A 12,967-nucleotide genomic window follows, 5' to 3' on the forward strand; every position below is an offset into this window, starting at 1 on the left:
TGCGATCGTGCCTAAAGCAGAAACATTTGAAGTTTTAAAGGTGGAGGTGATGTCAGTCTCCTGAACCCAAACGGGAAGTTGGTTCTCAGATTTAAACTCCTCCCCCTGAGGCAGGATCTTTCCACCTACCCGGAGAGGGCACGCCCCCCCTTCCTGGCGGAGAACCATGCCCTCGGATTTGGAGGTGCAGAGGACTGCTTCCCCTTTCTGAAAGTGGGACGGGTTGCCAGAATTTCCTCGAGGCCGACCGAAAGTCCTCCTCCATGGCCTCCCCGAACTCCGCCCAGACCCGAGTTCTTGCCTCCAGGACTGCCCGACCCGCCTCGCTTGGCCTGCCGGTACCTATCTACTGCGTCAGGAGTCCCACCGGCCAACATAGCCCGGTAGGACTCCTTCTTCAGTCTGACGGCATCCTGTACTTCCGGTGTCCACCACCGGGTTCTCGGATTGCTGCCACGACAGGTACCGGAGACCTTGCGTCCACAGCTTCGAGCCGCCGCGCCGACAATGGAGGCAGAGAACATGGTCCACTCGGACTCAATGTCCCCCACCTCCCCCCGGATATGAGAGAAGCTCTCTCGGAGATGAGAGTTGAAGACTTGCTGACATCCCCGACCACTCCAGTCTGGCCTTCGGCAGGAGGGTCCCCCCTTATGATCCTGGTCCTGCTCAAGGTTTCTTCCCTCCTAAAGGGGAGTTTTTCCTTGCCACTGTTTGGCTTAAGGCTTTTTACCTTAAGCTAAACAGTGTTTTTACCTGCCATTGTTTATGTAATAATTGCTCGGGGGTTTATGTTCTGGGTCTCTGGGAAGCGCCTAGAGACAACTTTTGTTGTATTAGACGCTATACAAATAAAATTGAATTGAATTGAATTGAAAAGACTTCCCTGACAGAGGGCTCAGCCAGACATTCCCGACAGACCCTCACAATACGTTTGGGTCCGACTTCCTCCTCCGCCAGGGCATCCAACTCACCACTGTCACATCCACTCCAACTCCATACCTGCCTCACTCACCTGCCAGCTCCGCCTCCTCATGTCACTATGGTTTCTCCATCCTTCCTCACCTGCTCCGCATCTGCAATCAGCCCTGGGCTTCTACTTAAGCACTCCACTCCCAGCCAGTCACTGCAGGTTGTTATTGTGTCATTCCTGACTTTCCAGCATTTTCCCCGGACTGATCACCTGTTTCCGACCCTGCCTGTCCCCGACATGTTCGCCTGTCTCCGTCCTGCTAATCACCTTAGCCTTCTGTCCCCGAGTTCTGCCTGAGCGTCTCTGGTTTCTGTTTGCCTGCTCCCTGGGCTGCCTGGCGAGTCCTATGACTGACCGGCGTTTCAATTCCTGTGTCCAGATCTACTCAGTGCTCAACACCAGTTGTTTCTGGTATTCGCTCTCTTATCACTCTGAGCGGTACCACGATCTGAGGACTGAACTGTGCTCCATTGCTGCTTGGCTTTAATAGCGACTTTTACTGAACACTCCGTCAATCCAGAATAACTGCTATGAAACTTCCAGCCAGGTTAAGACCACAGCTCTGAGACGCTCTGACCAAAGAGTTTAATTACGAATGTCTGAATACAGACGTCGAAACATGTCGGTCTGAGTTTTACTAGATCTCAGAGCTGGCTCAGTCTTCAACCTGAAATCAGCTTTAATGTGGCTCCTAAAATGGCTGCCTTGTCAAAGACTACAAGGACCAGTGTGCCTTGGGGGCGGCGCCTGAAGCGGCGCGCGTCCAATCACTGACCAGGCGCTTATTATGTCACGCCGCCCGCGGGACCAAAAAGCGCTGGCCTCTCTTCAAACTTTCTCTTCCTCAGCTCTTCATCTGTGCAGTTCGTCAGCTCTTGGCTTCTTGCCAAAAGCTCATCGGGACCAGACCCCCCCCCCGCAGGGGGGGAGAAGGAGAATCCCCGGGGGGAAGAAAACGTGCTTGGATCATCCTGCCTGAAGATCCGTACCGGTCTCCTGCGGCCCCGGAGGGCTGCGGCGCTACCAGCTCCCATCTCCCATCTCCCACTAACTTTTTCTTATCTGAGTTTCTCTTGCAAGGAAGACCTCCAGCAGCGTGATCAGCCCGAGGGTCCCGATCCTCCTGCGTCCGTGAAGCTCGCACCTCGGCGATGAAACGGAAGCGGCCCTGATTACAGTGGACTGTCCTGCGCCTGGAGGCCGCGTCAAGAGGCTCCGTGACAGGAAGGATCGGCCCGGCTGTTGCACGCTGCAAGACTGTCTTTTCTTTTCAAAGTAGGAACAGGAGAGGGCCAAGCGGCTGCTCGCTACCGGAGAATCCCTGCAGGAGCGATCTGGCGGTGGGATCCCCGCCGGACAGAGGAACCGAGCCGCATGGTGGAGCCGAGCCGAAATGAAGGCTCTCCCACACCTGGAAAAACCCGGCAGAAACTCGATCAGCACCCGGGAACGCGATCCGGACAGAGGAAGCGTGAGGCTGTATTTTGGGCAATCAGTTTAATTTAGAGCGGTTCAGAGCTAAATTTGTGTTTAATGAAGTTACTGTACGCATATTACTGTGTAACGCCGGCAACTACGGGCAATATTGTTGTTTGTTTATTTTGTGGCGCCAATCTTCGCCAGTTATTCACGGTTTAAATGCCGTGTCTTGTCATTCTGTCTGATTGCACGTGGCGTGGCCAGGGCGCCGCCATCTTTAAATACCGCAGCCATCTTGTCAGCCACATTCAGCCAGTTGTCTGGAGACACAGATGATCGGAAGTTTTGTACCATGTGTTTATTATTTTTGATTTGTTTTTCTCCGTGCAGTCAACGTTTTAATCTTGCCATCAGGATTTATTTGGGGTGTCGCTTTTACCATCTGCTTGACACCTGGTTGTAAATAAATGCTGATTGATTTTAATGAGAGAAGTTGTTTGTGTTGTTTTACACATGTTTTGTCACAATGGCTGTTTGACAGAGCTAGTGCCGAACTAGTAATTTCCTTTAATTGCCGGTTATTCTGTAGTGATAATAGTAAAATGTACTACTCTGCAGAATAATATCTATTTCTGAGACTGATTTCTGCTGTCAAAGTTATCATTTTTGCTGGAAATCCAGGTGGTGCCCCGAGGATTAATTCATTTTGATAATTCAATTTGATATATAGTCTACTTTATTAATTATTAATAATTGTTGAATAAAATTATTAATAACTCTTGATAACTGGAACAGCACCCCACACATACGGATGCTCTTCGTGGACTACAGCTCTGCATTTAACACAATAATCCCAGACATCCTCATTACAAAACTGACCACCATCGGCCTGCCCCCTCTCACATGTGCCTGGATTAGAAACTTTCTCACCAACCGACCCCAGACTGTGAGACTCGGCCCCCACCGGTCCTCCACCCGCCTGCTGAGCACCGGCTCTCCACAGGGCTGTGTGCTGAGCCCCCTCCTGTACAGCCTCTACACCAATGACTGCAGTCCGACCCACAACAACCTCATAGTGAAGTTTTCTGACGACACTACGGTGGTCGGACTCATCTCAAAAGGTGACGAGGAGCCTACAGAGAGGAGGTCCTGAAGTTGACAGCCTGGTGCTCAGAGAACAACCTCACTCTGAACACCGGAAAAACCAAGGAGATCATCGTCAACTTCAGGAAACAGAACACTGACCCAGACCCCCTCTACATCAACGGCCAGAGAGTGGAAAGGGTCCACTCCTTCCGGTTTCTTGGCCTCCTCATCTCCGACAGCATCTCCTGGTCTGAGAACATCAACGCCATCACCAAAAAAGGCTCAGCAGCGGCTGCACTTCCTGAGAGTCCTCAGGAGATAAAAGCTGGACTCCAACCTGCTGCTGACCTTCTACCTCTCATCCATGCAGAGCCTGCTGACGTACTGCATTACATAGACCCTCCAGGAATCCGCGATTCCGTGATCGCGGAATTTTTCGCGGATTTCACGGCTGTCCGTGGATTTACAGACCTTCCGTGGATTTCAATGTCTGGTGCAGAAAAATCACTTTTACTGGGGTTAATATTGCATATGTCCGCGCTGAATATGCGAATTATGCGGGGCTCGCTTGATTTCACCGCATCATCGCCGACATTTTCGCATAAAGTTTGGAAAAAGGGGGGAGTGTTGTCAGTGACATGTCGGGACACCCGGTCGCGACGTGCGGGACCCGCCCGGGGACCTTCGCACGCCTCGCAGAAACCGCCACCCCCCAAACAGCAGCTCTCACCCGCGGGGGTGAGGAAAAAGAGAGCCTGCTTGCGCGGTGGGCGCGGCTGCCGGGGGACTCAGGTCTCCGCGCTGACCGCGCACCACTGCGCCTGCGAGGGTGACGGAGCTGTCTCGTCCCCCTCGTCGCGCCGGTGCGCCCGGCAATCACCCGAGCACCGAGCCGCGGGCTGGAGGGAGAGAGGCGGCCGGCCCCCGGGCCGCCCCCGCCCCTCTCCTCTCCTCTCCACCCGCGCTCTCCTTTTTTTTTTCTCCTTCGACCTCAGATCAGATGACCCGCTGAATTTAAGAGGGAAGAGCAGCGCCGAATCCGCAACTTCCTGCATATTTCGCATATTTTGCAACTTTCCGCATATTCCGCAACTTCCAGCATATTCTGCAAATTCACCGCATAAAAGCACATAAAAAACCAGCACATTTAATCGCATAATCAATTATTTTAGCCCGCAGAATCAATGATTTTAGCCCGCAAAATCAAGGATTTTAGCCCGCGGAATCAAGGATTTTAGTCCGCGGAATCAAGGATTTTTGCCCGCGTTTTTCTGGAGGGTCTAATTACAGTCTGGTACGGCAGCTGCACTGCTGCGGACAGGGAAAGGTTCCAGAGGTGAAAGCAGCGCAGAAGATTATCGGCTGCCCCCTACCCACTGACGGACATTTACACCTCCCGCTGCCTCAGCAGAGCCACTAAGTTTATAAAAGACAGCTCCCACCCCGGCTCTGACCTGTTTGACCTGCTGCCTTCAGGAAGACGCTACAGAGTCATCAGGTCCAAAACCAACAGACTGAAAAACAACTTTTTCCCTAAAGCCATAACCGCCCTGAGTAAAACGTGAATGTCTTCAATTACTGTTTTTACCATGCAATACTTTTTCACGTCCTATATGTGCAATATTCCACCACATGTGTAGTTATATGTAATTATCTGTAGATAGGATCTCAGGTCTTGATTCGACTATTCCAAAAATGCACCTTAACCTTTTTATATTATTTATATTTCTTATCTGTTTGCACTGTCTTGCACTGGAAAGGTGATGCTTCTTTTAATCTCACTGTACCCATGAATAGTGACAATAAAGTATTCTATTCTATTCCCCATCAGACCACATCAGTCCACATCAGTCCACATCAGTCCAGCTCTGAGGTCTTAATACTGGCCGTCTGTCCATCAGAGGACAGACTTTAAAGTTCTGATCCTGGTCTATAAAGTTCTGAATGGTCCATGACCAGAACACACCAGGGGCCTCCTGATCCAGTATGAACCTTCAGACCCCTCAGGTCATCTGGATCTGGTTCTTCATCAGTTCCCAGAACCAGAACCAGACATGGAGAAGCGGCGTTCAGCTTCTATGCTCCACATGTCTGGAACAAACTCCCAGAAGCCTCAGATCAGATGAAAGACTCAGTTTATTAAAGTCCAGGTTGAATACTCACCTGTTCTCAGATGCACCTGAATAAAGATCCAAACCTGCACTGGTACTTTTAATCTTGAGTTTTGAAACTGGATCATACTTTGTAGAATGTAGAAGTACCATAGATAACAGTACAATGGCTGGAAATGGCCGTCAAATGGTCACTTTAATTAATTAGTACATTTTTTTTATTTTTCATAAAGGCCGAATTGAGGAAGAGAAACAAGCAACAGAGCGGAAGAAACGCAAAGAAGAAGAAGAACGCAAAAGAGAAGAAGAGGAGAAGCGGCGGCAGAAGGAGCTTGAGAAGACCAGGATCATCCAGGAACAGGTGGACAGAGAGAATAAGGCGTCCCTCCAGGACCTGTCCCAGGCTCTGGAGGCCCTCCGGCAGGAGCAGAGCCTCCGAGCAAGGCAGCAGCAGCAGAGTCAGGTCCTCCAGCACATCCTGAAGGGTCCTGCAGCTCACGTAGACAGGGACGAGGTAGGTCTAGCTGCAGTTTTCCTATGGTTGCTGGAGTAGAACCCCCCCCCATTATTATAATAATTAATACTAATATATATTTATTTGTACATTTGACAATATATCTGTGTCTCCTCTCTCTGCTCTTCATGCTGCCTGTTCTTCATCCTCTCTTTTCCTGCTCTGCCCGGCTGGTTTTCAGCAGGACGGTCCACCCTTATGGTCCAGGTCTTGGTCCAGGTTTCTTCTAAAGTGTAGCTTTTAAATGAAAGGATGGGTGAAAGTTTAGGGCTTTAACCTTTGTTCTTTTGATATATCTGTAGAAAAGTACTTGCGCTGACGTCTTTTATTTACACAGGTATTTACCAGGCTTTATGGGTAAGAGTAAAATCATCAGAATTAGAGATAAATCAACCACAACCACCCCGGTAGCGGTTGTGGGCGTTTCTTCAACTTTAGCGACTTCCCTAGGCTCTGACTTGACTCTAGATTGTTTTGATCCTATAGACCTCCCTGAGCTGACCTCACTCGTCAATAGAGCTAAATCAACCACATGTATGTTAGACCCCATCCGGACTCGACTATTCAAAAATGTTCTTTCTCTTATTGGTGCGACAATACTGGACAAGTTAAACTTATCCCTAAACTTAGGATGTGTACCACAGGTTTTCAAAGTTGCAGTAATTAAACCTTTACTTAAAAAACCTTCTCTTGACCCAGACACCTTAGCTAATTATAGACCAAATTCCAACCTTCCATTTGTTGAGCATGTTGTTGGTAATAAAGGTTCAGCTCTACGTTGGTTAAAATCAGATCTATCTGACAGATTCCAGTTTGTTCATGTACATGAGGTTTCTTCAGAACAGATAAGGGTCTGCTATGGTGTCCCGCAGGGTTCAGTGCTAGGACCAATCTTGTTCAATTTCCACATGCAACCCTTATAATCCAGAACCACAGCATCAGTGTTCAAACTGTAATGTTTATTAGCAGGATGTTCCAGTAATTCATGAAGATCCTCCAGCTGATCCAACATGCAGCAGCTGAATGCTGACAGAAACCAGAGGGGAGACCACGTCTCTCCAGCGTTAGCCTCCCTCCATTGGTCCCCGTAAAACTCAGGATCCAGTTCAGAGTTCTGGTTCTGGTGTATAACATCCTGAACATCCAAACTCCTGGTTTCTCCAAGACCCGATAGTTATTCATGTTCAACAGAGTTCTCTGTTCTCAGAGGGCAGGTTTACTCATAGTTTCTAGAAGATCCACATGTAGATCTGGAGGACGGATCTTCAGGAACCGTTACTATGAAACCAACTTCCAGTTTGGGTTCAGGAGGTTGACACCACCCTCACCTTTAAAACCAACCCTCAAAATTTAGTGTCTTCCCTCCTAAAGGGGAGTTTTTACCTGCCAGTGTTTATGTTTATAATTATGTATTATTATTATATAATTATAGGTAATTATATAAATGTTATAATTGATCAGGGGTCATTTTTTGGGTTTCTGGAAAGATCCTAAAGACGACTTCTGTTGTAATAGACACTATATAAATACAATTGAATTGAATTGGCTGTTTACGTGCTGTGGCAAAGGCAGATCAACTTGCTGAAATTTAAAGACCAGTTCTTAGTGTCTGAGTCAAGATTCAAGGTCATCCTGTGAGCTAATTGACTTTTCACAGAAGTCTAAAACGATGTGGCGTTTCAAAAGGTATGTGGGATGATTTTTTATCCCTCTGTCCTTGGAACTGACATTAATGTTTTGCTTTCTGTGTTCTTTTTCGATAAAGCTTGGTGATGTACAAGGACAATTTGAAGAACTTCTATCAATGTATGAAATAACAGAGTATGAAAACTCAACAAGCAAGCTGGAAGACCGGATGAAGACTCTCCAGAATGAGCTGACATTGACATACCTAGGAGATCACAAAAACCCTGCTGGGTCACTGTGGGCTTTGGATCAAGCGACGGGATATGTGGATCTGTCCCTGACTGAGAGGTTCAGTGTTCTGGAGGCAGTGGTGAAGTTCACTCTGGAGCGCGACGCTGATCTTGAGGATCCCACAACTGGACAAGACAAGAAGATTGAATTCCTTTTCAATTTGCAAGATCAGCTTCATCTTAGGAACCCAACACTGGCCAGACGGGTTTTAGTTGAAATGACTTCACAGCTGGCTGGAGACTGTAGGGAGATGTTGAGTCTAATACTCTTCAACAACATCTGGACGCCAACAGAAATCAAGCATTTCATTGGAAGGATCTCAAGCATGCATCAAGAAACAGTCAAGCAGATCCTCCACGAGGTTTGCACCTACAAGCTCGGCTGCAGCCTCGTCCTCGCTGCCCTGGACGATAAAGATCCTGTCGGCTACATTCAGAACCGGGTGTCCTCTGAGGTGGACAAGGACATCATCACCATCTTGGATGAAATGCGGGACAATAACTATCCAGAACAGGTTCTATCACAGCTGCACAATATTCTGCAGTATGTTTCAGAAGCGTTGTCCAGATCTCCAGATCTAACCATCACCACAGACCTGATTAATAGTGGAAAGAGACAGATGATGTCCCTTGATTTGTCCCAGCCCAGCGCACACAGCTCTCTGAAGAAGATCCTGCTTGTGTTGTCATTAGCTCTTAAGGAATGCACCACATTCGTTACCACAACTGGTGAAGAGGTCCGAGGCTACTTCCCCAGACTGACTCAGCTCGCGTCCTTACTTTTACTGTTGCTGCCTCAAGTCCAGGACGAACGGGGATGTCTCCTGGAAATTGGAACGGGAGAAGGAAAGACCTGCATTTTAGCCATGTTTGCTACGATCCAGGCAGTACGGGGTTTGGCGGTGGACATCGTGACCAGCTCTCCTTTGCTCGCCATTCGTGATCAAGAAGTGTGGCAAAAGTTATACTCCATGTTTGGTGTGACATCGTCCACCGTGCCTCCGCCACATCAGAAAAGCAGCTCCTCTGTGAATCGTGACAAGGCGCTTGAAGATGCGTACAGGAAGCAGGTTGTTTACGGCACTGTTAGCACCTTCGCTGCAGACATACTGAGGCAGGAGTTTGAGAAGAACCGCACCCGAGGTGACAGGAGGTTTGAGTGTGTGGTGGTCGATGAGGTGGACTACATGACCCTGGACAGTGGCGTTGAGGTGACCTACCTGTCTCACCAGGCCAGTGGCCTGAGACATGTGGAGCAAGTCCTGGCGGCAGGGGCGTCGCCAGGTGTAATCCCTTATGGGTTCTGAGCCCAAAGGGGCCCTTGCGTAGCGGAGGCCTAAACTGCGCGCACGCGCAAAATTTTTGGGATCTTACGGGTCGGATTGGTTAACTTTGCATGACTTTAAGTCGTTTAGAAACAGATTGACAGCCACAAGCAGCTTCAATGATTATAACAAAAAAGACCATTCCAGATCAGCAGATGAATGCATAGCACAGGATAATAATAACTGCAGGGTGGTGAATAGTGCAACAGGGCAAAGCTCTGTGTATTCCCCTATTCAATTTTAGACAATATAAGGAGTAAAAACTTAATGAGAAACGAGAAAGCCACAGAAAGTGTCATGACAACAATTATAATTATTATCCTCCTCATTTTATTGCTGCATTCAGCAAAATACCAACAAAGATAACGGACACCTCATCATACCCAGCAAACAACACAAATGCTCACATTTACTGAGCTAAGCAAGCCTAGGTGCCTCAGAAAGCCACAAACCAGTTCACACACACACACACACACACACACACACACACACACACACACACACACACACACACACACACACACACACACACACACACACACACACACACACACGCCACGCAGCCTGACAACCGTCAATCTGAGCGCGTCGCTGTCCTTGGTGCTGTGACGGTGACTCACAGGGTCTGAACCAAACCATCTTTAATACAACTTAAAACATAAAATGTAAACTACAATTACACAATCTATTCAGATAGAATATAGACACAATTGTCTATAAGGCCATTAATGAGATCTATAAATAGAAAATAGACACGGCGGTCTAAACACAACAAAACGCATAGCCTATTAAAAATGTATCAACTGCACACAATATGCATTCAAATAGAAATAGACTCGGCGGTCTATTACAGTTGACAACAACACAAGGTACATTAAGGTGGTCAAGGCAATAACAACATTCTGATCATTATTTATGTGCTCACCGATTGCTGTATCTGCGCTTGTTGCCGCTGCACCAATTCACAGACTCCGAACTCCAGAACATCATCCTCGGCTCGAACAATATATTCCAAGTAACGTGGAAAACAATGTAACGGCCGCTCCAGCTAACACTAGCCTCCTCATCAGCCACCGGCGCCGTTGCAGAATGTGAGGTGAGCGGCGGACTGTCCGCCGCTCACCTCACATTCTGCACGCCTCCGCCGCGGACAGGAAGCAACTAGCCTCTCCTTTCTCTCTTTTACCTTTCTTTTTAACGATCCAGACTGGTGCTTTTTCTTCTCCATTTTTCCTCTTTCAAAGTTCCCTCCAAAACGCCGCAGTCTCACATACAAGACGAGTTAGTTCAAATGTAAAAAAAAACGAAACAAGTTAAGTTCCAGCCAATCAGGTTGGCTCACAGCCCTGATGCGTTCAGGACAGTTGTAAAGTAAGAATGAACCTACACTGGCCGCACAATGCACATGTTATCGTTATTATAACCTACAAATTTTACGATTATATATGAATGTATCACACAAAACGGGGCCCTCTCATTGGGCCCCCCTTAGGGCAGAGGGGGGGCCCTCTACTTTGAAATGTTGTTGACATTGGGTTTTTATAACCCGGAAACCCGCGCCAGCGTCGCTAGTGCCTGGCGGGCATCTGGGCTGTGGTCTCGGCCTGCCGCCCGATAGAGATGTCCCCGTCAGGGGAGATCCACTGGACCACCAGGATCCAGTCCTTCCACAAGGCAGCGAAACAGGCTGTGGTTGGTTCACAGTCTGAGGACCTTTCAGAGCAGGACGTACTGCTGCTGGGCGCCAAGATGGGCTTCTACTCACAAAAAGACATTGATGCATTCAACGAGGCCATGAGTCAAACACCAACGGAGCATGACGGCACCGGCGATGCCGAGTGGAACGCCACCGAGAACATCCTGGTCAAGGTTGGTCTTGAAGAGCAGTACAAGCTTCTCCATGAGATTCTGTCATCAACGGATAACAGTGTGGCGGTTGACTGTTACTCACTCTTTAACAATAAAGCCCAAGTGTACGGGAGGGAAAGCCCAGGCGGGGAACCTGATGTCAGGATGCTTCTGCTGCAGAAAGGACGCGCATGTGAAATCCTGTCTGAGAAAACTCTCATCGACGCAACTGTTGACACATTAAAATCTAAAATCAAATATTCCAATGAATGCGCCCTGGACTCACTGGAGAAGTTGGAGGGGTTCATTGTAATCCCATTCTTCTTGAGAGAGTATCTTGAGAACCAGTTACCGCTTTTTGTTGAAAATGCTCTGAAAGCCATCAGGATGACTCTGGGGAGGGAGTACATGATTGACAGGGCGCCTGAAGCCGACGCGGCCGCTTTCAGCAACGACGACCATCAGCAGTACGACGCCATCATTCCAGTGGATTTTCAGGCCAGTGGGGTGTTGGAGAAGAACAAGCGCTGGGGCGACGGTCTGCAGCAGTTTCTGGAGATGAAGCACCAACTGGCCATTTCACAACTCTCCAAAATCACCAACTACATGTCAAACGTCTACTTCTTTAAAAGGTACCTAAGTGGAAATGGCATTTTTGGTGTCTCAGGGACATTAGGCGGGGAAGCCGAGAAAGCTTTCCTGGAACGTCACTACAAAACAGCCATCTATGTCGTTCCGGCTCACCGCCACAAGAAGCTGGTGGAGCTGCCGGCGGTTCAGGCGACCCTAGGAACTGCTGAGTGGGTCCAGCTCATCTGTAACGCTGCAGAAACTGCTGCAGACCGGGGCCAAGTCGTCCTCATCATTTGTGAGGATGTCAAAACTGCAGAGGAACTAAAAACGAAAATGTGTGCCCAAGAAAGACAGTCCAGGCAGATCATCATGTACACAATCAGCGAAAAGCACAACATAGAGAAGCAGAACTTCGGCCGGGGAACCATCATTATTGCTACGAACCTCGGAGGCCGGGGGACGGACATACACGTCCAACAGGAAGTGAACGAGTGCGGAGGTCTCTTCGTGCTCCTCACGTACTTCCCTGGAAGTCAGCGTGTGGAGCGGCAGGCGTTTGGGCGTACCGGGCGGAAAGGAAACCCTGGCATGGTCCAGATGATCCTCAACCAGGACCATCTTGCAGCGGTGTACCAAGGTCACTCTGTGGAAACCATGAGGCGCCTCAGGGAGGAGAACGAGGTCAGACAACTCGACGGCCTGGAGAGAAATGAGCTGTTTGAGATTGAAATAAAAGAAAGTCTCTTCTCCTACTTCTGTGAGTTTCTCTGTGACTTTGGCGACAATTACACAGAAGAGGAGAAGACAGACATCACACAAAAGCTATTCAAAGACATTCCAGATTGTTTTAAGAGTTATCGGTCAAAGTTTGACTATCAGACTGCTCTCAATTCTTTGAAGGAGTTGTGGGCTATGTGGTTGATCCTCCACGAACGGCACATCGGCAGGCATGATGATGTCGACATGCTGAGTAAAGACCTCTCCAAACACTTGGCGATCGCTGCCGAGCCCTATCTTCGGGGGAGAAGCAACAACTTCTACGATTTCATCGAGTTGGCGAAAAGCCGGACCATCATGATGCACCGCTTCAAGTCAAAGAGCGACTATGGAGCTCTGTCATACTGGCGGAGAGCTGCCGAGGCCGACCCTCTCTACAGCGCCGTGGCTCTTTACAACCAAGCTTACATCACCATAAACCTACG

General features: G+C 48.7%; 1 protein-coding gene across 1 annotated transcript; it reads left to right on the plus strand.

The window, feature by feature from the left end:
• Positions 1 to 3,203: 3,203 nt before the first annotated feature.
• On the plus strand, positions 3,204 to 9,326 carry LOC133456429 (uncharacterized). The gene is made up of 4 exons (XM_061734904.1): positions 3,204 to 3,513; positions 3,567 to 3,785; positions 5,823 to 6,103; positions 7,869 to 9,326. The coding sequence occupies exons 1-4, from the start codon at positions 3,204 to 3,206 to the stop codon at positions 9,324 to 9,326; spliced, it is 2,268 nt and encodes a 755-aa protein (XP_061590888.1).
• Positions 9,327 to 12,967: the final 3,641 nt, after the last annotated feature.

This window comes from Cololabis saira, chromosome 12 (assembly GCF_033807715.1).
Source record: "Cololabis saira isolate AMF1-May2022 chromosome 12, fColSai1.1, whole genome shotgun sequence".
Taxonomy (NCBI): domain Eukaryota; kingdom Metazoa; phylum Chordata; class Actinopteri; order Beloniformes; family Belonidae; genus Cololabis; species Cololabis saira.